Raw genomic sequence first — 27,647 nt, 5'->3', positions numbered from 1 at the left:
TGTGTGCTTGCCTAGTTGGTTTCATTTCCAACACTATATTAACTGGCTGTACTGGCACAATCCTATTATCCTAGCATTTTTGAAGGTGGAGACAGGAGGAACAAAATTTGAAGGTCGTCCTTGGTGAGGTTGAGGCCAGCCTGGGCTACATGAGTCCCTGCCTTAAAAATGAAGCATAGAAGATATATTAAATACCAGCAATCCTCACTGACTGAAATCAGAGAGTCTGTCCACGAACTCAGGCAATTTATGGCAAAAGACAGTTACCATGTACTTAAAGACCAAGAGTTCACCACTAGGTGGAACCTAGTGCAGGTTTGCAGGTCACAACAGTGAGAACTCAGAAGTGCGCCCTGGCTCACTCAAATCATAAAGGCCCATGCAGGCCCTTGCAGCAGCTGCAGTTACCTGCTCCAGATCTATACACGGTCAAGTCAGGAAAAGAAATCCTGATGTAGGATGTCCTTCTGTATGCTGTGACTATGTGTTTCTCTTATTGGTTGATAAGTAAAGCTGTTTCAGCCAATGACCAGGCAGAATATATCTAGGCGGGAAGTCTGAACACAGATAGAAGGTAGAGGGGGCGGGATGTAGCCACCAGGGGAGATGTGAGGTAACAAGCTATAAGCCCACGAGCCTCGTGGTAAAATATAAACTAATAACAGTAGGTTGATGTATAAGAGAGAGCTAGCCAGAAAGAAGCCTAAACCGCTGGCCAAACACTTATAACTGCTAACAAGCCTCAGAGCGGTCGTTCGATAAGCAGCTGTGGGGACCTGGTGGGCAGAGAGAAATCGGTCCTGTGAGACTGTGGGATGAAGAAGAGCCTTCTGGCTACAAAATCCAGAATGGGTGGAGGAGGGACTCATGAGGCCCTGCCCCTAGCTGAGGACTATTGGCAATTGATAGCTATGCGGGGGAGGTAGGCATTTTTCTTTGGGGGCGTTAAAAGGACTCAGCTATAAAAAAAATGGGAGAAATTTAAAAAAATATATGGTGCTGGAAGGAAATGTTGAGGGAGCAGGTGATACAGGGATAGTATGGATAAATATGACCAAAATATGTAGTAGACATGATAAGAATAAGGTAGTATATTACACAATGTATTTAAAGAAGATAAAGATGGAAAGAAAGAAATGGAAAGAATTGAGAAAAACACTTGCTTATTAAACTGGACATCTATTTTATAAACCTCTGAATATAAGTGTTTAAAAATTAAAAATATCAGCCGGGCGGTGGTGGCGCACGCCTTTAATCCCAGCACTCGGGAGGCAGAGGCAGGCGGATCTCTGTGAGTTCGAGACCAGCCTGGTCTACAAGAGCTAGTTCCAGGACAGGCTCTAAAAAAAAAAAAAAAAAAAAAAGCTGCAGAGAAACCCTGACTCGAAAAACCAAAAAAAAAAAAAAAAAAAAAAAAAAAAAAAAAAAAAAAAATTAAAAAAATCAAATTTCAACAAATACTTAAATTAACTAACCATACAGGGACTTTCTTTGACAATACAGTAAACTAGGAACTCAATAATAAATAATTAAAAGCAAACTAATGTATTCATTTGGAAAGCACAAAAGAAACTTCAAAACTGCATGAAAGCCGGGCAGTGGTGGCGCACGCCTTTAATCCCAGCACTCGGGAGGCAGAGGCAGGCGGATCTCTGAGTTCGAGGCCAGCCTGGTCTACAAGAGCTAGTTCCAGGACAGGCTCTAGAAACTACAGGGAAACCCTGTCTCGGAAAAAAAAAAAAAAAAAAAAAACTGCATGAAAAACCGTGTTGGAAAACTAGGATATGTTATGGATAGCAATAAATAAAACGTCATGTGTGGAAACTTAGTGAGTATAGGCGAGGCATTCCCGAGGGAAACTGTACCTTCAGTACATCTGTCTGTAAAGTAAGAGCAACTGCGAGTGGCTCAAGTTAAGCATTCAACCCCAGGGCTTAGGAAACAAATCAGAAGGGTGGGCTGTGCTGACTCATGGGCATGAAGCCCTGGGCTCATTCCCTGACACCATCCCCTTCAATAAAATAATAATAATAATAAAAGGGAGAGATCAAATAGGAAAATAGCTTAAAGACAAGAGCAAAGGGTAAAGGCTATAGAAATAAAGAAGTAAGCTGGGTGGTGGTGGCGCACACCGTTAATCCCAGCACTCAGGAGGCAGAGGCAGGTAGATCTCTGTGAGTTCTAGGCCAGCCTGGTCTACAGAGTGAGTTCCAGGACAGCCAGAGCTACACAGAGAAACCCTGTCTCGAAAAACCAAAAGAGGGAGAGAGAGAGAGAGAGAGAGAGAGAGAGAGAGAGAGAGAGAGAGGAAGAGAGAGACAAATAAACAATATGAGATCTTAAAAAGGAGACGTCATTCTAGATGCATGAAACCGAACAGTTAGAGGTATATTTGAGGGTGTAAAAGTCCCCACAGGCCTCTGTCCAGGCACCGACTGACAGGTGCTCCCTACCCACGGGGCTCTAACTGCAGGGGACACGTTCAGTCTTCGCCACAGTGCTGAGAGGTGGGTAGTTACCGTTCTCAGGTTACATAGAAGGGCACTGCAGCAGAGGGAGATTAGCCAGGTGGAAAGAAGACAGCTGGAACAATGGCATTAATTGTTCAGCAAATCCTGTGAGACAAGCACTCACTGTTGATATCCGAGGTCAAAGCAGGCCACATTGGCTTCTGTCATGCTCCAGCTTTCTTTACAGATGAACATTTTCTCATCTTGGTCCACAAGTTTGACTTGAACAATTCCCTCTGCCTTTGTAGTTCCGTAAGGCAAGGAAATATTAAATTTTTCTAAAATAAAAACCAAAAGGATGGACATGCTTAATAAATGGTAAAATTATACACATATCAAAAATTATTTTTAAACCAACATCTTATAATCATTAGCCAATTTTTGATTTGTATGCCCATTTCTTTTTTTTTTTTTTTTTTTTTGGTTTTTTGAGACAGGGTTTCTCTGCGGCTTTGGAGCCTGTCCTGGAACTAGCTCTTGTAGACCAGGCTGGTCTCGAACTCACAGAGATCCGCCTGCCTCTGCCTCCCGAGTGCTGGGATTAAAGGCGTGCGCCACCACCGCCCGGCTGTATGCCCATTTCTTATATTCTACTCAGAGTCTCTTAAAAATTTCCTGAGTGAAAAGGGGGGTCATGAATTGAAAAAGTCTAAGTAGCCCTGGTCCAAAGAATTTTAAGTTGTCATTAGAATATTTCATAGCAAAGCATTTTGTGTAGCAGAAAATATGGCATACCATTGTCCTCCTGTTAGAAAAACTTGGTCACACACATCTTTCCTACCTTCCGTTGTGCATGTTCCATTGTATGAAAACTTTGTCGTTGGGTGAAGACATTCAAAACTCTTCTGGTGACAGTAGCTGGGGTAGTCCCTTCCATCAGTGGCACACACTGGGATGCCATGCTTTGGGCACAGGTAAGGGAGTTTGCAGACACAGGTTCCGTCGACACATTTCTGCCACGGCTGGCAGAAGACTTTGTTACAGGAGCGGTGCGTGTATTTGTTTAGTAAGCACTTATGGTCCAGCAGATCCTCCTGAGGCTGACCCGATAGCAAAACGCACTGTGAACAGGGAACAGCAAACTAAAACCTTTTGTGTTCTCAGAATGAGAGGAAGAACAGAACAGACCCAACCAGCAGCTGGAGTGTTATACAACACATGTTTGGTACAGCAAGCAGTCCTGACTCTGGCAGGTTCAACACTGAGGACTGCAGATGGGTAGTCATTGGTAATGAGCCTGGGGAAACTGAGACAGCCGGAGTACAGCATGATAATGGCTTAGACAAGCAACGGACAAAATGAAACGATAGGATTCATCAATTTAATCCATGTGGGAGTCAAAGGTGGGTTTCATGGGGAGAGGATGAAGGATGCTTTTCCTCCAGTCAGCCCTACCAAGGACCATTTGAAATACATGTATCTAATTCCGTTAATGACCAATCTCTCTCTATGAATTTATTCTCCATGCTTCTGTGTGATGTATCTTTTAAAATGATTTTCAAAAATAAAGTGATGAGTGGCATCACTAAAAGATTAATTTTTAAATTATTAAAATATTTATGTGTTTAAAATTTTAACCCAAGATATGCATCTTTGTATACCAGTGTGATTATTATCTATAAATAAATGAATTCATGTATCTTGTAAGCACAGCCTCAAACAGCTTAAGCAATTATTAGCATAGCTTTGTGCTATGTGACATTATTCCTGGGAAGATATGAACAAGCATCTATTCACCCCAGACAGGGAACCAAGAACAGACCAAAGTTAGTATAGCACCAAAGTCCAGTTTGGTGAACTAATGGTTTTGCTGGAGGTTATTTACAGGACTGTTGGTGAGGAGTCACTTGCAGGAACAGAAGTAACTCAAAGAGAGCTGCATCGGCAGAAGCCCATCCAGCATGAGAGCTGGAACACACTACACAGCCTGCGGGCAGCTTGACAGGGTGGAGAATGTCCTTGCCAGACTCACTCTTCCGAGAGTGAGTCCTTACCGCTCTTACTGCTTCTATATGCATAGGGAGGGGGAAGCCTAGTGAATCTGGTTAATTTCAGGGACTTCCTGAAGCCTCTGAGTTGCTTACTTCCTGAGTTTAAGAACCTTCAGCACAGGATGAGTGTCTTACCTCCCCTGAGGAGATCCTACATTTTAATAAGCTTCCTTCCAAGATGGAGGGTTGCCTCTTGGAAGAAACTGCTACACAATAGTTCGTTAGCTAAAAAGGGTATTCCTCTCCTTTCATTGATGGTGCATCTCTGCCTGTGTGGCTTTTCCCTCCCTTCTTCATCCTTTCCTTAATATTTATAATAATATAGCAATTTTTGTAAACTTTGGGGTTTTTTTTTTGCTTTTTAAGCATGAAACCCTTTTAAATAATCATTAAAAAATAAACAAGAAACAAAACAATGTCCTCTTGGCTGTATCACACAGAAACACAGGCTTATATCTCAGATTTTTTTTTGTCTTTCATTTCAGTCAATAAACAAGGGAAAAAGTTATAATCAACTCTGAACCAAACAAGACAAAGGCCACCACTCATCTCTCAGCTTTTCATTTTCTTCTGGAATGGGACCTCTCTGTGTGGTCCAGGCTGGCCTTGAACTCCTAATCCTACTGCCGGAAAAGCAGTCTGGTAATTGTGGGGTCTCAGTTGTTGGCTGAAAAAAGCAGTAATTAAGACTCAGCTACTGCGATGAAGATAAAACAACAGTCCTGGAATACACTGTGTTGATGAAGCTGGCCTTGAACTCACAAAGATCCACTTGCCTCTGCCTCCCAAGTACAATGTATCACCTGATGGTTATGGCATTTTATTACAGCCCCAGAAGGTAACTAATAAAAATTTCAAGGCAAAGCAGATTAAACAATTAAAGCTAAGTGAAAACATGGTGAGGACCTGGAGAATTCTTAGAATTTTTGAAGCAAATAGATCACACATAGATAATGATGCAGAGACAACAGAAACGACACAGGTGGCTTTCACTAGTGTTCTGGTTTGGCTTCTGTTGCTGTGACAAACCATGGTGTAGGGCTCAGTCATGACAGGCTCAACAGAGAACCCAGACACCACCCAGGAATGGACCAGCCAATGGGAAAGTACCTAACGTTCCAAACATTGTAGATAGGATCACCTAATGTTCCTTAAAGCACCCCTAGACAAATGTCAGACAATCAGTGTCCTGAACCCTTAGAAATCCCTCACTGCAACCTCTGCTATGATTAAAATCCCCACCCCAACTAAGCTCAAGGGATGCCCCCACCTACATAGTACTCTTCTCAAAACTATTTTATTTTTAACCATGTGTATATGTCATGAATGCAGATGCCTATAGAGGCCAGAAGAGGCCAACACATTGGGCATACAAAGAGTCCGAGTTCCAACTTGAATAAAGATTTTTTGCTTTTACATATGGGACTCAGTCTCCCTGTTGGTTTCTGGGGGATTCCATGACCCAGGCATAACACACAGATCCAAAACAACTTTGACTTACAGATTGCAGTCTATCACTGAGGGGAGCCATGTCAGGAGCTCAAAGCAGGAACCTAGCTCACTGACTCAACGACCATGGCAAACACTTCTTACTGGCTTGCTTAGCTACCTTTCTTTTATAGTCTAGGCTTACTTGTCCAAAAGATGGCACTTCCCACAATGCACTGACCCCTTCCCCATCAATCACCAATCAAGACAATGTCCCACAGACATGTCCACAGGACAATTTGTTGGAGGCAATTCTTCAACTGAAGGTTCCTCTTCCCAGTGTCAAGTTGGCAATCAGATAAACTATCATGAATTGGCCAGAGTGCACCCCAAAGAGAAAATAAGTAGCAAGAGGTAGCTGAAGCCCTAGGGATGCCAGTGTCTCAACTGGTCAAAATTGCCTGTAACTTTTTCAGTAGCAAGGACCAGGTTTAAGAAAGAAAGGGGCATCAGGAGATGAAATTATGAAGAGCATTGGATTCAAGGACCATTCTGTGACTTGCCACAAGGAATAACTAGAGCTAAGATAGAAAACCCTGGTCTAATCCCCAAGTTGAATGGGACACCCTACTGTGGAACCAATCCAGCACAAGGACTATTAAACAATAAGAAAAGGGATGCCCCTACCTACATAGTACTCTTTTCAAAACTATTTTATTTTTTTTATCTTTTTTTTTTTTATTTTTATTTTTTTTTTTTTTGGTTTTTCGAGACAGGGTTTCCCTGTAGTTTCTAGAGCCTGTCCTGGAACTAGCTCTTGTAGACCAGGCTGGCCTCGATCAAAACTATTTTATTTTTAACCATGTGTATATGTCATGAATGCAGATGCCTATAGAGGCCAGAAGAGGACATCTCACCCCCCCGGAGCTGGAGTTACAGGCAGCTGTGAGCCACCTGACGTGGGTGCTGGGAACTTAGGTGTTCTGAAAAAACAGGAAGTGTTCTCAGCTGGTGAGCTATATCTTCAGCCGTACATGTAACAGGGAATTCTTGAGAGGGTGGACAATGAGTAGCTTACCAAACGCAGGGGTCTCTGATAGTGATCAAGAATGAGTCCTGGAGCTCACTCGGACCCCACTGTTCCTGTCAGGGCTTCTCATGGAGTCCTAGTAACTAGGATGATGAGAGGCACACCGCCGGGTTTCCTCGTTGACCTAAGGTGAATGTTTAATGTAAGCTTCCCGGACTTTCCAGAAAGACAAAGACTCAGGGGAAACCTCAAAAAACCAAAACAAAACTATTTTCTTACTTGCTAGGCTGTCAAACAGGAAACACATACTAAAAGAATAGTTTCTACTGAATGCTGAAAGTGCTATTTAATTCAATCGCTGGGACGAGCTATACTGAAAACTACGCCAGAGTGCCCCTTGAGCCTGATGAATGGGCACCTATCTGCCTGAACAGACTTATGGCTTCTAAGCTGAAACAAAGTACAAAAACCTTGTTAGAGGTAAAACTAGACATATGGGCAGATAGGAGTCTGAAATGGGCATTTGCATTTCTCTCACACCAAAAAAAAATTCCAAATGTAAAGCTATCACCACCAAAATAACATAGAAAGATATAGAACGTCTATTGACTCCCTTTCTTATATACAACCTCAGGTACCCCTTCTGGCCCCACTTAACATCTTATTTTACTAGTTCAAAAGCCAAGACTTAGGCTGTTAGCCAAACTGTTGAAGATTGTGACCCTGTGGTGTCAAACCCTAACTCATCTCCCTGACTGGAGTTGGCCTATAGTTCTAAATCACTGTTGTGAAAAATCATGTTAAGGTGTGTTGCTTTTGTTTATGCTGCATTTGTTTAATTCTGTGAAGCTGTGATTCTTGGCCTGTCAAAAATACCTGATGATCTAATAAAAAGCTGAACAGCCCATAGTGAGGCAGGAGGAAGCTTGGGCAGGGCTTGCAGGCAGAAAGAATAAATAGGAGGAGAAATTTGGGAAGAAGGAGAAGCAAGAGTGAACAAGGAGAGGGGGACATCAGGGGCCATCTACCCAGCTATACAAAAAGCCACCGAGAAAGAAATAAAGAAAGGTATACAGAAATAGAGAAAGATAAAAGCCCAGATGCAAAAGGTAGATGGGATAATTTAAGAAAAGATGACTGGAAATAAGCTAAGCTAAGGTTGGGCATTTATAATTAAGAATAAGCCTCCATGTGTGATTTATTGGGAGCTGGGTGGCAGGACCCCCCAAAGACTAATAAAAATAAAACACAACAAACTACAAATCTCAAAGTTGCTTTTTCCTTTCATACAATCCTAATACCATACTGAAAGAAGTATATTCCAGTAGACCTGCTGTCATAGGGCGTTCACAGTTGGGAGTGGTTCTATGGAACATGAACTTGGAAAGATAGATATAAGGTGGTATCACATTGAGCAACCATGAAAATAGAAGCCCCTTGACACAAAAGATGGAATTTATAGCCCTATCAAGGACCCTCCATCTGGGAAAGGATGCGAGCACAAAATGTGCCTTTTACAGGGTTTGTGCCCAGGAAATTGTTGTTGTTGTTGTTGTTGTTGTTGTTAGTGGTGGTCATGGTGGTGGATCCTTGGAATCAAATCCAGGATCTAGCACATGCTAAACACATGCCTTAACACCAACCTACACTCCAAGCCCCATGATCAATTTGGAAAGAGACTGTTAATCACGCAAGGGAGAGAAATGGATCATGGCAGTAAGCTTCAGATTTATTAGAAGCTCTCCCGGAGTCATTGGCCACTGTCTGCGACAACAGATGTTGCAGAGTATTTGTTTAACTATACAAAGGTGTGTTGCATTTGTTTAACTATGTAAAGATATGTTGCATTTGTTTACATTGAAGAATATTTGCTTAACTATGCAAAAAAGTGTTGCAATTGTTTAATTATGCAAAGATGTGTTGTTGTTTTACTTTGCCTGCCTCGGGCCCCTTATTGGTCTAATAAAAAGCTGAAAGGCCAATAATGAAGGACAAAGTATAGGTGGAACTTTGGGGCAGGGAGAGTAAGTAGGAGGAGGAATTTAGACACGGGGAAGAAAAGAAAAAGAGACAACAGAGAGACACCAGGGGCCAGACAGACAGACAGACACAAAAGCAGCAGGAAAGCAGGACATACAGAATGAAAGCAAGTTAAAAAAAAAAAAAAAAAAAAAAAACAAGGCAAAACATAGATGAATAGAAACAGGTTAAATTAAGTTAAAAGTGTAGTGGGACAAGCCTAAGCTAAAGGCAAACATTTAATGTCTCTGTGTCTTTATTTGGGAGCTGGTTGGCAGCCCAAAGAAAATTCCAGCTACAAACATAACAAATAATCTGCCTGTTGAAGGAAGCAATAGAGTGAACCAGAAAGCAAAGCTAATGGCCAGACCTGGGAGGCCCTAAGTTCTCCCAAATTGTCCCTGATTACTGATTCTTGGAATTTCACAAATATTCTCTAAGAATGGTCCTAAGGGGCCTGGGAAGATTGCTCAGTGGGTAAAGTGCTCTCTGTGCAATCAAGAGTACGTGCCTGATTTTGGAATCCTAGTACCAGTGTAAAAGCCAGGCATGAGAGGAGACCCTGACTCAAAAGATACGCTGGAGAGCAATTGAGGAAGATACATGATGCTGACCTTTGGTTCTCCCAATATGCTCAAATGAGTGAGTACACATGTATAGAACACACACAAAAATGTTCCTGAGGGCTTAACACGAGCCAACAAATCGGGATTTGATTGGAATTCATCCTTCCAGTTCCAGAGAAGGTTGGATCTCTTATATAACATAGAAGATAAAGTCCTTATCCACGAATGTGTTATGAAGGCTATAATAAGTCAAACATACCAGAGCGCCCTATATGGTGTTCCCATGGGTAAAGAAAGCATTACAGGACTTTGCAATGTGTTCCGAAGGTGACTCAGAGATACATAGCATGTTCCCAAAGCAAAGCGGCTCCCCTTACAGCAAAAGGAACCTGGTCTAGAGGCACCAGAACTGGAGAATGTCAGCAGTTTTGGCAAACTGACTTTACTGTGATGGCCAGAGCCAATGGAGATTTTATGTCTTTAATAGAATTTGTAGATGCTATGGTTGGGTAAAAACTTTAACCTGTGAGTCTCAAAAGGCTTCTGAAACTGAAAAAAAAAACACCGTACTGAGGTTCAGGCTGTGTCAGAGTAACAATGGAGGAGCCTTTGTGGCAAAAATAAAGTTGGGAAGTATTTGGTGGCTCAGGCTTCCCTCAGGCATTACAGACTTCTTGGTGACCTCAACCTACTGGCCAGGGGGAAGAGATGACTCATATTCTCTCTTTGGACCTAAAGGCTCATGTGTTGAAGCCTTGGTTCCCTGATTATAGTGTGACGGGAAACTTTTAAGTGGGGCCTATTAGAAAGAAGTGAGGTCATGGGAAGTAAGCAAATACATTTTTTTTTCAAGACAGGCTTTCTCTGTATAGCCTGGCTGTTCTGGAATTTGCTCTATATATCAGACTGGCCTTGAAGTCCCAGAGATCCACGTGGCTCTGCCCCCGAGTGCTGGGATTAAAGGTTACCACTGCCTAGATATAAGTTAATGCTTTTAAAGGAGATGTTGGGACCCTTACCTGTTCCTGCTTTTTTGTTTTCTTATTATCATAAAGTGAAGGGGTTTCCTTAGCCACACACTCCTGTTATGGTGTTTTGTGCTGCGACAAACCTAAGGCAGCAGTCCAACCCCCTGTTCCCCCCCCCCCCCCCAAAAAAAAAACCCTTTCTTCTTCTAAATTGATTATCATGGACATTTTCATAGCCAATAACAGATACTCTTAAAAACACTCCAGTTTGTTTGGAAACCATTTTAACTTGGGCCCAGGCCTTGCTAGTTGTTTTTCTTGCACAGGGGGCCTACACAGATGGTCCAACTTAGCCCATATAAAATTTTACAGGAAGCCGTTCTTGTGTTTTCAGGAGATGATATGGGAGACTTGGAGGAAAGTTGGAAGTGACAGAGAGTGTCAAATCAGAATAGTCACTGGGAACTGCTGCTATACAATAAGGTTGCATCTAATGTTTCCTATAAATTGTTGCCTATACCACTTCTGTCCTAGTTCAAGGGTTCTCATGACATTTAGGAAAAACAAGCATCGAGGTTAGCTTCATTATCTTTGGGCCAGACTTTATGAAGTTTACTCATGGTCAGTCCCTTAGTGGGTGTGAAAAGGGTCAAGCCGCGGATCCATCACACGTGAGCTAAATTTATTTTTGCTAAGGTTATGCTTCTAGCACATTGCATCTATCGGAACATTACCAAAGGAGGGAACCATGTCGTGGGAAACACTAGGGCTGAAATCACCCACACCTTGATTGGCTTGAAACTCTAGACACTGACTTCTCTAAATGAATTCCTGATTGAGCTCAGGTTACTATTCAGAAGAGACTAACAAAGAAAGGTAAGTATTAATGAATGAACAATGACCTACTGGAAGATCAGCCATGTAAAGCTAAGTTTGTAATGAACGAATAGTGACCTATTGGATGACCTACTGTGTGTGTCCTTATTGCTTAGTCATGGGAGTGGTCTTCTAAAACGAACTCACTACTCACTACCCGAATAGTTCCAGATGTTGGCCAATCAGTTTCATTCCTCTGACTCAGATCTACCCCCTGTTAGTAGGAAGTACCAAAAATTAATTCCCTAGAAATAGGCAAAAAACAAGGGTGCAGGAGGACCTTAAACCAAGGAGAATCTAGGAAACAACAAACCCCAAACCTCTCCTCTGGTGCAGAGACTAGTTCTCGCCCGTCTATGGTTGGCTGAAATGTGAGCAAGCGTGCCCTTGAAATCTGCCAGTTCTATGACCAGCATCTTGAAGAGCAGGGTCCCGTTTGGTAACATTCTTTCTTCGTTCTTAAAAGCAACTTATGTGTATCTTACAGTCAGTCCTCATTGACTTTAATCATTTTCACATCATCTATCATGAAACCACAAAAGGGCAGGGGTATTTCTTCACTAGGAAGAAATACGCCTCTAGCATTAAAAATAGCAAAAATGTCTCTCAGCCGACTGCAATTTCATTTTGAAAACACAGTTTAAGCTATTTGAATACATTTAGGTTGCTTCTATAATAAGGTACATTATAAAAGGTGAAATAAAAATTTCACTTTCTTTCATAAACTAATTTTTTAAACTTCTGAGATTTTTTTGCAAATTTCATATTGACCGTTCTTTTATTTCACTGCCCCCATTTTTTTGTGCATAGTGAGGTGCATGAGCCACAGCCTGTGTGTGGGGAAGTCAGAGGGCAACTTGTAAGAGTTTGTTCTCTTCTCGCACCATGAGGGTGCCAGGAATCAGACTCAGGTCATGAGCTTTGGTGGCAAGTGCCTTTACCCATAGAGCTACTTAGCTGGCCCAAAATGCCAGCTCTTAAAACACTGGCGAAAACTTTATTTCTGGAAGACTGTTCAATAAAAGAAAGATGCCTTTTCTTTCTCCAAGGGGGGCAGTATTAGTGTTTATCTTGTTTTTTGTTTGTTTGTTTTGGTTTTTCGAGACAGGGTTTCCCTGTAGTTTCTAGAGCCTGTCCTGGAACTAGCTCTTGTAGACCAGGCTGGCCTTGAACTCAGAGATCCGCCTGCCTCTGCCTCCTGAGTGCTGGGATTAAAGGCATGCGCCACCACCGCCCGGCTATCTTGTTTTTTTAATTTGTTCCAGGAACCAGTGGGACCATATTGGTTAGTTTCACTTTGCCAACTTTGCCTGACCTGGAGTTATGAGAAGAGAGTCTCTGTGCATGTCTGCGAGGGATTTTTTCGAGATGTGAAATTTAAAAACCTAGGAAATATAAACCACCAGCAAACCCAATACCCAGAGACAACAGCTATAAAATATTTGACACAAACACTGGAAGAACCTTTTAATTGTCTGTCATACATAGAAGCAGTTATGCTGTACATCTACGAGTCTATATATCTATGCATGTATGTGTACTTTTATAACAAAATATTCTGTAATTCAATGCACTTTATCAATAAGTGTTTAGCTTAGTCCCACTTTATAAATATAATAATAACATTTTAAATGGTACATGCCAAATACATAATCCTGTTCTCATAACTAGTTTTTTTGTTACATTGTTGCCTCTACAAGCTGCATGAAGACAAAACATTTTGGCAATGCTATCTCAAAGTTCCTCCATCACCAAAGTTGACAGTCATGAACAGATATTTAAAGTGTCATAAACATGTTTACTCTTAAGAGACCGTGTACTGCTGCAGCTTTGTCTCTTTAAGAGACTGCAAAGCCTTCACTCCGATGGGCTAGACTTGCTTATCTGGAGGGAAAGTGACACCTCAAATATCTGCTCTCTTTTCTTCCCGAAAGGGCCGCAAAGCATCATTGTTTCTCACCAAAGACCAGCTTGAGTCTGGAATGACAGGTCAGGCATAAATCCCTCCCCCTCCTATAGTCTCTTCCTGACCTTTAGGCATCGGGTGAATTGTCCTCTCACTAAAGTTATTTGCCAACTGGTGTTTTCACTGTTTGCCAATTAGGTGTAGAGAGATATTTTATAACCCTTTTCTTTACAATAGTATGAAAATGATACATATTTAGGGAAAACTATGCTACAAATTTTGATCTTTCTTGGAGTAGTGATGGTGGTGAAATCCTGGTGAAAGATTGGGTCACAACTCCCCATCTGCCACAAGATCATCAGGTGAGCAATATTGTCTTGCCAGTGTATCCTAGACATTGTGTTTTGACACCCTGACATGTATACAATATGTATACAAATGCCCAGTACACAGAACTGTCTTCAACAAACTGCGTAAGATAATTAGTGCTTTGTAAAATGGACATTTATTAGGTAATTCTGTCCAACTTCAGGACAGTGTGCTTTGAGCATGATTAAATGGGCTACACTGGGAAGTTCAGTTACATTAAATACATGTCCCAATTATAATACTTTCAATATATGATGGGTTCATGAGAAGTGATACCATTGCAAGTAAAGAATATATGTGTGTGTATTCTTTACTTGCAATGGTAAATATATATTTATATTATTTCTTGTTTTGCATTTTCACTTGTAATTTAAGTCTTGCTTATTATTTTCCCTTTGACATAGTTAATCATCTTTCTCCAGTTTCCTTAAAAGGTTACTATAAGAAGAATCAGTCTTATCTTTCTATCACCATGCCTTTCAGGTGGATTCACAGTGGATGTTTACTGATTTAATAGAACAATAACTTATAGCAATGAATCAAAGATGCTCTTGTTCAGCTCAATATTAATGAGCATGCACAAGCATCAAAAGACTGCTTCCTTAAATCCTCTCAACGAGATGCTAATAAAGACACCTACTACTGTATGTTTGCATTCTTAACAACTTGTCTAAAGCTATATTTAAGTCCAAATCACGTCTTTTAAGGACTTTCCTACATTTTTATAATCTTTAAAACGTCTCCTTAAGAGAACTTCCAGTCGATGGCGTCACTCACCTTGTAAGAACTCAAGCGGAGGAGCAAATGTAACAGAAGAAAGAGAGCTAGCTTCATGCTGGAGGTGCGCAGGCCGTCTCCACGAAGATTCATGTCCATTCCACAGGCTCCCCTGAAATTTAATTTTTAACCTCTGGAAAAATATTTAAAAAAGGAAAAGCCTCCTAAAGAGCTTTGTACTTTTGAACTCTTAGCGGATTGGCTAACATCCAGAGTTTTACCGTAACTGAAACAAAAAAAAAAAAAAAAAAAAAAAAAAAAAGCCTTCGCAGTAATTATCTGAGGCAGGTATCCAATAGGAAGTGTTTGGACCAGGGGAGACTGATTGCTCCATCTTGGCCCAGACAATGCCCTGATTCTGCTTTCCACAGAGCACGGAAAGTACCGTGGAAACGATTTTTTTTTTTTCTTTTCTGTCATTCGGCAAATAAGATTACACTCTGCCTTAAGATTGTAGGGGGAAGATCTGTAGCAGTGGAAATGCTGCCGGTCTGTGTTCTCTAGGGGCAGATATGAGACCGTGTTGGATGTGAGATCCCCATCAGGCATCAGTACCCATGGAAGAAAGAAGCAGGGGAGAACAGGAGGAGAAACGGGATATGTGTATGGGTTCAATAGAGCCGTAGTCTGCCTATCGGGTGCTCTGGAGAACTGTAATTGGCCGGTTCCCTGCCTCAGAGGAAAAAGCGTGTACCGTTACACCCCACCTTGTTCAGTCACCAACGCTGCTCAGGGACGCCATGCCCTTTGGTAAAGCAGTTCTCTTTAGCCGAGGCAGACACGGAAGGATTCGACAGGTTCTTGTGTAGTGATATTTTGTTTGTATTTTAACAAATAAACCTTGCCTGAAGAGCAGAGAGCAGGGCTAAGACACTAGAGGCCAGGCAGTGAAGGCACACACCTTTAATCCCAGCACTAGGGAGGTGGAGACAGGTGTGATGTTGTTGGGCAGAGAGAAGAATATAAGGTGGGAGGGTTGGTGGCGAGCATTGCCGCCTACAGTCACGCTGAGGACAGGATCGCCTCAGTGTCTGAGCCTTGGTAGAGGTAAAAACTCTCTCGTGGCTTGGCTGCTTTGCTTTTCCGATCTTCAGCTTGAACGCCAATATCTGTCTCTGGGTTTTTCCTAGTGGTGCGGCGTTCTTGTCATCGGGTGTTTCCTGGTACACTTCTCAGCCAGCTGGCAGTCCTTCCCTGAAGGGCATATCCGGGGCCTCAGCTGTGTCCTCTGGTCCCCTGCTGGTACCTTTTGAACTCCTTCCACACGTATTCCAGAAGCAGTTCTTCCAGAATTCCCATGGGCCTCTTATTCCTGACAGAAACCGCACAAGAGGGAGTTATGGGGAAAACTTCCCTGACTCGGACATCCCAGCTGAGGTTGAGGCCACAGTTGATGCTTCTCTGCTGTCTCCTCTTTACTGATTCCTTATTCCCTTCCCTCTGAGCTTGGCCTCTGTGGTTTCATTGGCCTACCTTATGGCACAACCCACAGCCTCTTCCAGGCATGAGCTGAAGTCCTGGCTTCCATTCTCAGCTCAAAGTTGCTGTGTTTGTCCCTGTACTGTCAAACAAAACAGGCCTTCCAGCAGTCACGTGACACAAGACACTCCTCCCACCCACACCCCATCCCACTGTGATAATATGAGCTCTGCTTCTGCTGAGTTATTAGGGCCAATTACCCCATCGACACCCAGGCTTCCCTTCTTTCTTCCTCGTCTCTAGACACAGAGTCCAATGTGCACTGTAGAAGTTAGCTCAATTCGGGAAATAACCAGGCTAGCTAAAAGGTAAAACAATTATATTTTTATTTATTATAAGGGAAACACTCACGAAACAGGAACAAGAAGTCCAAGCTCAGCCGTGCTGTGAGGGAACCACACAGAGAGAGGGCACCTGGGCCACGTGCTGTTTTTCTCTTGGTCCCAGAAAGCACACCCTAACTTGGTACCACCTCTTAAAGATAATTGGTTGGCAAAGATTCCCCATCACCTCCCCCTTTTGTCTAAATAAGAGCAATACAAAACTATATGTAATAGGAACAGATATCAAGTATAAAATTACAACCAACAATGTTAAGCAAGGAACACATGAAAAATGTGAATAGACATTCTATTCCAAGAGTCTAAGTATTGCATCGGAAATAGGCTTGGCTAAACCATAAGAGGATGGTAACCATGACTATCTAATCTTCAACCCCATCGAAGGCCTGAGAAGGGAGATAATACTACTTGAGCAGGCAGGAAGTGCAATCAAGCAGCTTCCAAAGTGAGCAGTATATTTCAGAGACAATTAGCTACCTGAGCAATCACCCGAAGTCTCATTTGCAATGTCAAAGCAACCAACTTTGGCTAAGGCCTAGTGTAACTGACAGACCATTTTTCAGAATTGTCTTACCTGTCTTAGCAGGGTTTGGCAGTCCTTTTCCTTGTGTCCTACTTATCCAGCAGATACCACGTACTTTGTCAGTGGCTGAGGCGTGGGCATTCACTCTATTACCCACTATTACTATTAGTGAATAAGTTCACACTAAATTATCTATTATCCCATTCAATTTTTCCCCTCTTTTTTTCTTTTGAGCCTACATAGTTTCCACCCCAACCCTCTACCTTAGACAAGTAATAGCCAACAACCCCTTAAACAGTGTTCCCAACCCTGAGAACAAACTTTGTTGGGAGAGGGGACATTGTCTTCTAGAATTGCTTCCAGTTGTCATGGGAGTGATGTTCTTTTTATGGGATTCTGTAAAAGTAAAATGATGGTTAAGTTTCAAGATTACTGTCTGGTATAATGATTTCTGAGCATTTGATAGGGCTTTTTCCAAAGTTCTTATTTGGAGTTCTGGCCAGAACGTCATGAGAAGTTGCACCATGTCAGCAGCTGGTACCCAAAAACCAGTCTTGTAGTAGCGCTGTCAGCATCATGATGTCATCTCAACCAGGTGGAGTTGTTGCTGTGGGGCCCCATCTTCTTACTGAAAACTTCAAAGATTACTACAGGGAAAGCATCTTTAGTAAACTCTATTGTTCATTGTGGAAAAACTTAAACATCATTCATATAAACATACATTCAATGAAGAATACAATATAGACAAAATAGGCATGGAGAAAGTAAAATTTTTCCTAAAATCTTCCTTCTGTCCCATACCAGATGACTCCTGACATAAGACAGGAACTCTGAATGTTCCTTTTAACAACATACTTGGATTTAGAGAATGACAGAGCCATTGTCCAACTCCAAATCCAGCTCTATATATTCATATATATATATATATATAAATGTATATGTTTTGATCACCTGTCCTCATAAGTTATATTCCTTTTTCTTGATAATCATTACTGGATAGTTATTTTTCCTTCGGTCAGCATCCAAACATCCAGGGTCTCTTGAATTTTTGAAGATGTGTATTTTCCTGTAAAGAAAGACAAGAGCAGAACCCTGCCCCAACCCTATATGATTTCCTTACCATCTATATGGTTGTTACCACTGTGGATGATCCATTTGTGGACACAGCATTAGCTCTGTGGCTACTGGGTTAAGCATTTGTTGATGGCAGTGGCTAAATAACTCATGGATAACTGCCATCCCTGGTTCCAAGACCACAGCTGTGGTTTGCTCATTATGCCAGCATTGGACTGACTGATGGCTGAGTCTCGGTGACATGAAACTGTCATAAAAATAGTAACGATTTTTTTCTCTTGGAGTGCTTTCTGGTAGAATCTGCCGTGTAAAACAAGAGACTCGAAAGCTTCACCCCATTGGCTTATGTACACCCATATGCTTCTACCACAGATTTCTTTCATGATAAATCTTTATGCTTTAGTCTAGGTAAGAAAGATGGTTAGGCAAACAGTGTAAATAATTCCATATGTACAATAATCTGTCTAGGTCTCTCTGCACACCCGGGAACAAACAGACACAATATTTAAGTCTCTGTCCACTGGGAGAGTTTTTATTTTAAGGCAGAATCTCACAGTCCCGGGACTTGAGCTGGTCCAGAACGCATAATCCTCAATCTCTGAAATACTGGAATCAGCAGTGGGACCTCTGAGCATGGCGTTTCTTTCAGAACCACTCCTACAGTTGGGTGTAATGAGATGCTCTTTGGTTTTGATCTGGAAACAGTCTCTCCTCCTTCAGGTGTTCAGAATACATTCCCCATAGTCACAGGTGACTGAGACAGAGTATCAGGTCAACTGTCTGGATGCATCACTAGCAGGTCTGAGTTCCCTGCTCACGTGTCTTGCTTGTGACCTTTGACTGTGTTTGCCGAAGTGACTTACATTTTCACTAGGCTTGCTTGAATTAATGTTTTAGTTTCCTGGTTCAGTTAGTCTTGTCTGTAAGGCCCCTGTTCATGACATGCAGTTCTAGACACATGGTATCATGGTGTCCTTGACTTATTCCACATTAATCAGAAGCCAGAAGAGTACAAGTTGCTTCTCAAACTGAGCATAGCTCTCTGTTTTTAGTGGACTGGCCATATCCTATCACCTCAATTCTGCATTACTGTTCTCTCACTGAACCCTCCTCAAATACCATCATTCCATTCTTCCTGCCTGAGATCATTCTCGCCATCTGAGGGATATGGTACTCTAGAGACTGCACCCCTCCAAGACTATGCTGGGCCACCCTAATTACCATCTGCCACCAACTCTGCCACCCATCTCTCCATCTCTCAAGGGAGAGCTCCCTGCCTGTGCTCTACCTGCCTATGTTCTGAAAATCCAGTCTCTCTCTCTGTTCTCTCTCTCTGTTCTCTCTCTCTCTCTCTCTCTCTCTCTCTCTCTCTCTCTCTCTCTCTCTCTCTCTCTCTCTCTCTCCCTCTCTCTCTCCAGTTCTCATGTAGCCCAGGCTGGCCTCCAACTGACCAGGCAGCTAAGGCTAACCTTCAAGCTCTGATCCTCCTTTCTGACTAGATGTCAAGGCATGTTTATATGGTGCTGAAATGGAGCTTGGGGCTTTGTGTGCCCTATGGAAGCCCTCCACCAACTGACCTCCCATCCTGCTCTGCCTGTCTTCTTTGAACCAGAGTTTCTGTCATCCAGGTTGGTCTGGAACTCCTGATCTTCCTATGTTGTTACCCCCAACCTGGAATGACAGGCTTGTGTCTCATACATCTTTATTTCTGATCAATGAACACCTCTCCAGCATCCCCGGGGTCTGGTATTGAGTCACTATCATGAGAACGTGGCCACGAGGGAGGTGAATGACACTAACCACCTAGAGTGCCATGCAAAGGCGCATTCCCAGAGTCACACAGTCATTAGGCAGCCTGGACAGGACTGATTTGCTCAGCACCATTTTTTGTCTGCCAGTTCTCACATGGAACACTACTGGCATGGATGAAGCCGGGCCCTCAGCTTTGCTCTGGGTCCTGCAGGATCAGGAAAACCATCCACTGCAGCAAAGAAGGACTTGTCAGAAATATCTGAGGACTGGAGTGACCCACAAATTCACATGTCATGATGGGTGTTTGAGGTGTGGAGGTGGGGAGGAATGGAAGCCGCAAAAGCCAGACACAGCTGGAAGGAACCAGGAATACAAAGAAGATTGTGGTTGGACCAAGGTGAGGAGAATGTGAGCCACAGGCCAGCTGGAGCTAGTTTGCTAACAGAGCATCCAGTGTGGAGAAAAGAAGACTCAAGGTTGGGGCCATCACACTCTTTCTACGACTGTTTGCTTTCAAAATCCACAATCCCTGGTAGTGGTTCTGAAGTGAGCTTTCAACTTCTCACATAAAAAGTGAGAAGCAGAGGGTTAGATTTCTGACTTTAGAAAGACAATGTGCCTAAAGGCTTCCCCGGCGGCCCCAGAGAGGCTCTTGGAAATGACACCTTAGTCTCAGGTCACTTTCAGGTGAAGTAGTTAGCAGGGGTTAATAGCTGTATCATATGACGTCAGCAGTCCCCCACCTGGACATTCTACTGTATCCTAGAGAGCCTGGAATTCTGTGATGTCACCAGTGTTGTGGCAACGCCAACTGCCCTTGAGGCATTCGTTCAGTGCCTGTGTGGTTCACCCACAGCCATGCTGACACGACTGAACAGGCTGCTTGGGAGACAGGATGGAGAGCGCAGGGAGACCAGAGAGAGGCACAGGGAAGATGGCCTTCAGTCTCCGAGTCACACATCAAGAAATAAACGGCTCTGGGGAAAGCGCAGTGAGTCCTGGGCAGGGGACAGAGATTCCTGAAGGAGGAAGGCTTCAGTTGATCCTTTCAGGAGGAGGACTCAGGAGGTGGGGGTTTCTGGGAAGCCATGGTCCTCTTCTACTTCTCCGAGTTACTAAAGAGCAGAGCCAGAGTCAAGGATTTCTGATGGTGTGTTTGGCAGAGAGCCAGGGACGGTCAAGGCTTCAACTGCTGTGCTGAGGGCCCTCTGCTTTCCCTCGGCCTCTGCGTGGGAAGCACAGAGGGACCACAGAGGTTCCAGTTCCAGCCCTGCCCTTCACCTGCACTGGATTTCCTTAGCTTGTGTGTCTTAGCTTGGGGTCTTCAGTGGGTTCCATCCATTCTCTCTTCCTCAGGCGTCTTCTTGGGATTCAACATGATCTCTCATGGCCCCGTACCATCTAACTGTACAAAGTCCCTGATGTTTATCTACCTACAGGGAGTACTGGAAAGGCACGGACCTCAGCCTCCTTCACTGAGCAGAAGCAGAAGATGAACAAGGTCGATGAACTGACCCTTCAGCTTCAGATGATGACCAATGAGAGGAATGAACTTCGTGCAATCCTGGCCAGTTATACCAACAATGATTTGAACAACAGGTAGTCATTATGTCCAGTTCTCTGGTGACTGTCTTGACCCTCCTGTGTCCACCCCAGCATTCCTCATGTCACTTGAGGCTGCACCTCCAAGGTGTCCTCCTGCCCAAACTACTTTTTCTGAGTGCATCTGAGAGGCAGAACTGAAGCCTGGGTAGGAGTGAGATGGGGATCCAGGCTGTTCTGCTTCCTCCCAATGAAAAGCAGAGCCTGTGGCCTGAGTCACATTCTATGGATGGGGCAGCAGTGTGTGAGCTCACAACACGCCTTGACAGGTGTTGGCTTATGGGAGACGCTGGGTGCTGAGTTCATGGGAATCTTTGTATTTGGCCGGGGGATTTCTTTTCTGGTTGCTCAGAGAGCAGGGCCTGGTCTACTAGGTCCATCTCTGTCTGACTGGGAGGCCTGAATCTGTCCTGGCAGTTGTCTGCTCCTGTTCCTTGTACTCTGAGAAAATACCACCTACCTGCATGTCTCTGACATCCTAATTGTGTATGGGTTTATGTGGGTGAAAGGCTAACGAGCCCAAACATTGCCAATGTGGCAGTGGCAGGTTTTGCCCTTTTCACGTCCCTCTCCCTTGATAAAGCATTATTTGCATTCCTAAAATTAGTCCCCAAGGCTCATTCCTTCATTTGCCACTGACTCATTCCTGAGGCCAAACACCAAGGTCCAGAAATCAAAATTGCTTGCTTTCAGTCCTTGTCTGATTCAGAGGCAGCTTCCCCCCCACCCATTCAATGATTGCTCCTCTGGGTCACTAAATCTCCTTTGTGCTGTGGTGTCTGAGTGTGTTCTGTACTGTCTCTGAGGGAGTCCCTTATAGTGCGTGTTTGTGTGTGTGTCCATCCAGATCCTGTGAGTCAGAGATTGGTAGCAGGGCTAAGGATTTGTCTGTCTCAGAGTCTCAGGTGATATAAGTGTTGAGGCCCCAGAGTCCCACTTTGAGCATCCCTGCCTCATTCTTTGTGCTCGCCTTGGTGACTGAATGGAATTCCCTGGGGAGTTTATACAGCCATTGTGCTGTACAATCTCCTCCATGGAAATCCTGATTATGAGTTCTGGGCATCCTTGTGATTATAGGAACACAGAATAAACAATCTCTTTTCTGAAGACAGGAGACATGTCATCACAGGCTTCAGGTAGACATAGTCTCCTGGGACATCTTAAAAAGAGCTAGTTTGGGGCTGGAGGGATGTCTCAGAGGCTAAGAGCACTGACTGCTCTTCCTGAGGTCCTGAGTTCAATTCCCAGCAACCACATGGCGATGAACAGGCATTTATAATGAGATCTTGTGCCCTCTTCTGGCCTGCAGGCAGACATGGAAGGAATGTTGTATACATAATAAATAAATCTAAAAAAAAAAAAAAAAGAGCTAGTTTGTTCCTCCAGGCCTACTGAGGAAGCTCTGTCCGTCTCCCTCTTGATGCTCTGCCTTTCTGGCCCTGGGGCTGCGTAGCAAGTCTAATAACATCAACAGGTCCTCATACCTAGGACTCAGGATGTGACACCCAGTGGACTAGGATAATCCAAGACACAGCCATAATTCATATGTTCATGGGGTGCTGATGAATGTATTCATGAGGTTCTTTGTTCCTGGGCCCATGCTCTACCACAGGCTGAATTCTGAGCTTGAGGAGCTGAAAATGGATCATCAGAAGGAGATGTCAGAGCTGGAGAAATTCCACAAGGAAATTAGAGAGAGCTCATGCAAGTCCAAGAAGCTGACTGAGAAGATCAACTCTTACCGGTGAGTGTCTGATTGGATGGGACACCTGTACTTTGGAAGGATAGCCTCTTCCCCCCTTTGTCTTTGAACCAAAGTGAGGGCTGTGATTCTAGCTTGTCTACCTTGTAGCTGTCCTCCCAGACTGATTTCCCTCAAGAGCAAGGAGTCCGAGAGCCCCACCCAACATGATCCTGTCAGCTTCCAGAGCTTCTAGAGAGAAAACATGGTTTACACCATGAATGGTCTCTGGGACTCTGACAGGGCCTTACAGAGCCTGTTGCTATGGGCCACAGATGTGGAATGTATTCCCCCTGGGTCCTCTGTCCTCCCTCAGACTATGTTTGCTCTATACCTGATGATGTTCTCCCAATACCATGATCCATGTAGGACTGGTGTGTGTTGGGGGTGCAGAGTCCTGTTCTCAGAGGTACCTCACCTAGGTGACACTGGCCTAGCTAATGTGGACTCCAGTCTGGGGCTGTCTGAGGACATGGGACCTTGCAGGGAAGGTGGTATTAGTAGGTAGGAGTGGCAGATGGAGGTGGACTGGAGCTCATCATTGTTTGTCATGGTTAAGCACCCTCCATAGCCGGCTTCTGGGGGAATGGACACAGATGAAGGAAAAAGTGGGCATGTTGAAAGAAGACAAAAGAAAGCTGAAAGAGGAGCAGATTTTCCTGCAAGAGTCCTGTGAGGAGACGAGGAGGCTCTGTGAGGAGGCCCATGAGAAGATCTATAACCTCTGGACCAAGCAGCAGCAGGTAAGCTGAGGCAGCAGGAGCAAGCTGCCCACCTGTCTACCTGCACACACACACACACACACACACACACACACACACACACACACACACTGTCATGTAACCGTCCACTGTTACCCAGCTGACCACCTCCATTCCATCTAAGAGTTCATTTCAGGGATCCTTCTCGTGTCTTTCTGAGGAGTTACCTCTTGGAAAACACGACCTGACTGGCAAACAAACCATCCCACTCTGGTAGAAGCTGCAGGTCTTTGAGGGAGATGGTAAATCACACATCACACAGCTACATGTCAGTACGATAGGAAGGGTTCTATGCTGGGAGCCACATAGGGAGAATCACAGAGCTGTGAGTGAGTGAGTGAGTGAGTGAGTGAGTGAGTGAGTGAGTGAGTGAGTGAGGACAAGGCCTGGGGATCATTTGTTGCTAGAACGGAATATTTTTGTTCTGCTTAAGCTCCCAGGCCAGAGCTCTTTGGATCTCCTGTCTCCTCACAGGTAGAACCTCCTATCTTTTTCTGTCTCATCTTATTGCTAAATGGTTCATTTGGTAAGAAAGAGAAAGGACTTGGTGTTTTCTCTCAATTTTTACACATTTTTACCACTTTGGAATTAATGTGTTTTGTAATAAAAAATTTAAGCCCCAGAGCTATTTTGAAAACAAAATGTAGACTTCTTTCCTTTCACAAATGGAGGTAACCTCCCAGGAAATGTCTGGTTTGTCTCAGTGGCTTCACAACACAGAACCTGGCAGGAAGGCCCGGTTGAGGATGTGTGTCCTTCTCTGCTCTGGGTGAAAGGTGACCGCCCACTAACGACTTTCCTGCATGCTGTTTTGTTCTCATCATTGCCTGCTGCCATTTTTCTTTCGCCTTTGTCTAATCTTGGTTCAGTTGGCTTTGTCCTTGGATCTTGGCCTGCCTGGATTTTATTCTTTAAGAAATTCTGAACTAAGATGAATGAATAAATAAATGAAAGAAATTCTGACCTGCAGAGACGTCTCCCCCAGCAGAAGTCCCACAGCCATGCTGAGCTGTGAGAACAGGCTGTCTTAGTGCAGCCCACTCAGGCTCAGCATCGTCTAAAGCACTCACTGCTTGTTGTGTCTGCTCAGAAGCTGCTTCCATTCCCAGCTTCTTTACGCTGAGTTGAAGTTGGCCTGATGAACATTGGAAGTAATGAGGATCCCCAGACACTGCTATGGTGTAAAATGGTATAGGCCTGGGGGAAGCTATGTATAATTTTTCAGAAACTTGGATTGCAGTCCCCAGATGACCCAGTGATCCCAGAATGAGAAGTAAGGGTCCACAAAGAATCTAGGGGACACGCGGGTTATAGAACCTTTCCTCAGAGCACTGCCAAACCAGAAAATATTCAAATGCCCATCATTTATGAGTAAAAATTCAGTGAAATCAAGCTCTTCCATGGAATACTGTTAAGCATGAAGTAATACATGTACTCATTTAGCCATGAGTCTGTCAGCCTTCTGTTACTTAGAGAAATCCCTAACATAATCATCTTACAGGATAGAAAGGTTTATTTGACTTCTGGTTGTAGAGATTTTCTGGTTTTCTGAACTCATTGCTTTAACTCATTGGGCCAAAATTGAGGTAACCTGTGGTTTAGAGAGCTCCTTTTGGAGGAAGCTGCCCTCCTTGGAGCCACTGGGAAGCACTGAGTGAGAGCAAGGGGCTAGTCCACCATCAGGCAGTGGTCCTGTACCACGGAACTAAGCCTTTAGTACAGACTGGAAAACTTGCTATACAAGCTTAATGACAGGTCAAGGAACCCTGGCATCCACCATTTGCGGCCTGGATGTACAAGTCAAGCACCACATTGACTGCTCTGCCCACTGTGTTCTTCTCCCAGGGACTAGGCGTGCATGTGGTGCATAGACACACAGGCAGGCAAAACACCCACACATGTAAAGTAGAAATAAGATGAAAAATTATCAAAACAGAGGCAAAGTACACAATCCTCACCACATCCCTGTCCTGGGTTGGAATATGGGTGGAGAGGGCGTGGGCTAATGAAAGTTAACTCTCTTCTTTTTAGGATCCCAGGTGATCTCTTCTGCCATTAGTGTTAGCTAGGAACTACACATGTGGATGCCATGCAGTGTGCTTGTATGTGTGTATCCATGTACTTCTGTGTATTAAGAAGTGTGTGGTTTTGTGTGTGTCTGTGTGCATGCATGCACACATGTTTACGTAGGTGCAGACAACCCTGCCCTAAGAACACAATCTTCTAATGAACAGGAACGTCAAAGACTGGAGGAACACCTCCAATCCCTACTGAAGCGGAAGGAACTGGTCACCCAGCAAAAGGACTTGGCAGTAAAGCTGCAGCATCACTTCACTGAGTCCCAGACGAGGTAGGAGCACGGACTGACAGAAGCAGGTGGAGTCTAGTGGATCCCCTGTACCTGGATCTCTGTCCTCTTTGGGTTTTAGTGTATTTGGCAAGGCTCCCAGCCACAGCCAGGGAAAGAATACCTCAGAGTATAGAGTTGACTAATACCAGGAACTTCTGTCCAGGAAACAATATTGGCTACTGGTCTTTTGGGGATTGTGTCCCCTTCTTCTCTTGTGAGAAGGAAAAGGTCAATTGTGAGGGACCGTGTGTCCTCTGCCACTTTATTTTCCTTCAGGAACATCACATTGAGAGAGAAGTTTCTAGTCTGTGGCTGATTTGAATGCAGCACACTCCTGCTGGTTGCAGGCTCTCTGCAGGGTTCATCAGTTTCCTGTGAGAAGATTTACTCTGGCCATGAACAGATTAGGAGCTGACAAATTAACCCCATGTAGGTTCTGAGCTGTAGGAATAATCAGAGCCTTCTCTGCAGTGTTGCGTAGGCTCCACTAGAGGGCAGACATGGAGTTTTATAGGTTGCTCACATTCACCTGGTATCCAATCATGGCCGGGAATATCTTTCCTGAACTGTGCCTCAGACATTGACATTTCTCCAAAATAATGTTTGTGGACTGTTGGAAAAATAGGCTTTTTTTTTTAGTCAGCACAGTGTATTTTCCAGTTCAACTTCTAGCAGTTTTTAAAAGTTGAGAAAACATCCAGCCCAGAGTCTCTGTGACCGCTTTCCCTTGGGGAAAGCAGGGAATGAGCTCAGCTAAAAGGTGATGCTGGATTGTCTAGCTGGCAGGAGTTCAAAAGCTGACATGGCAGGGCCCCACCAGGTCTCCTTCTCAACTCTCTTCCTCCTCTAGGTCTGAACATCTTCAGCATGAACTGGAACAGACCACAGCCCAGGAGGAGAGCCTCCTGCCGATGGAGCTGCTGAAGCAGGAGCATTCTGTGCCAGGCAAGTGATGAGCCCCATTCCCACCAACCAAGGGATTCACGGTGTGAGTTTTCTTCCTTGACTTTATTTTACTAGATTTGACTAGGTCCTATTTTTTTTTCTAGTCAGTGTCCCAGAGAAACAATTTCTATGTCTGATTTCCACTTCTTCTCTGACAGCACCTCTTAAGAGAGCTGAGAAGGCCGGAGGAAGCCAGAGACACCTTGAAGGCATGACATTCTACAGTCCAGGATCCAGGCCTGCTCTGAAAAAGCCACTTCCTTTCTTCTGTGAACTCAGCATTGAGGAAAATATCGACCTACCATCAGAGGATCCAGCCACAATCTGATCCACCTCTGTTGGCTCACAATTTCCAGAGAAAAGACTGCATCAGAAATAAGCGTGAGATTCAGAGGACACCCCACGAACTACTCAGAAGCCTAACATCCACCACCAAGTGGCCCCAGTGTGGGCAAAACAACATGGAGGGAGATATGTGGGTGAGCAAGAGTCATTCTGTCAGCTACTGTCAAGGGCTTTGGCAAGCTGACTCCATATGTGATGTGGAATCTGACAAGGAAGTCTCTGTCACACTGCTATCCAGACAGACCACACCCAAAGCCTAAGATTCTCTCTAGTGCAGAGCTGACGCTGACCCCA

General features: G+C 44.0%; 1 protein-coding gene across 2 annotated transcripts in view; it reads right to left on the bottom strand.

Annotated features, from left to right (window-relative positions):
- The window catches only part of Cfi (complement factor I), a 33,947-nt gene extending 19,376 nt beyond the window's left edge, over nt 1–14,571 (bottom strand). The window contains exons 1-3 of one of the 2 annotated variants that reach the window (XM_038311424.1): nt 14,441–14,571; nt 3,292–3,571; nt 2,635–2,788 (exon numbers count right to left, since the gene is read on the bottom strand). In XM_038311424.1, the coding sequence (XP_038167352.1) occupies nt 2,635–2,788; nt 3,292–3,571; nt 14,441–14,539 (533 nt within the window). In that variant the 5' untranslated portion in view covers nt 14,540–14,571. The remainder of the gene's footprint in view (nt 1–2,634; nt 2,789–3,291; nt 3,572–14,440) is intronic. The other variant, XM_038311425.1, reaches the window with a different exon arrangement.
- Nucleotides 14,572–27,647: the final 13,076 nt, after the last annotated feature.

Source organism: Arvicola amphibius, chromosome 14, assembly GCF_903992535.2.
Source record: "Arvicola amphibius chromosome 14, mArvAmp1.2, whole genome shotgun sequence".
NCBI lineage: Eukaryota > Metazoa > Chordata > Mammalia > Rodentia > Cricetidae > Arvicola > Arvicola amphibius.
The sequence above is the reverse complement of the archived record's forward strand: the minus strand, read 5'-3'. Positions and strand labels throughout refer to the sequence as shown.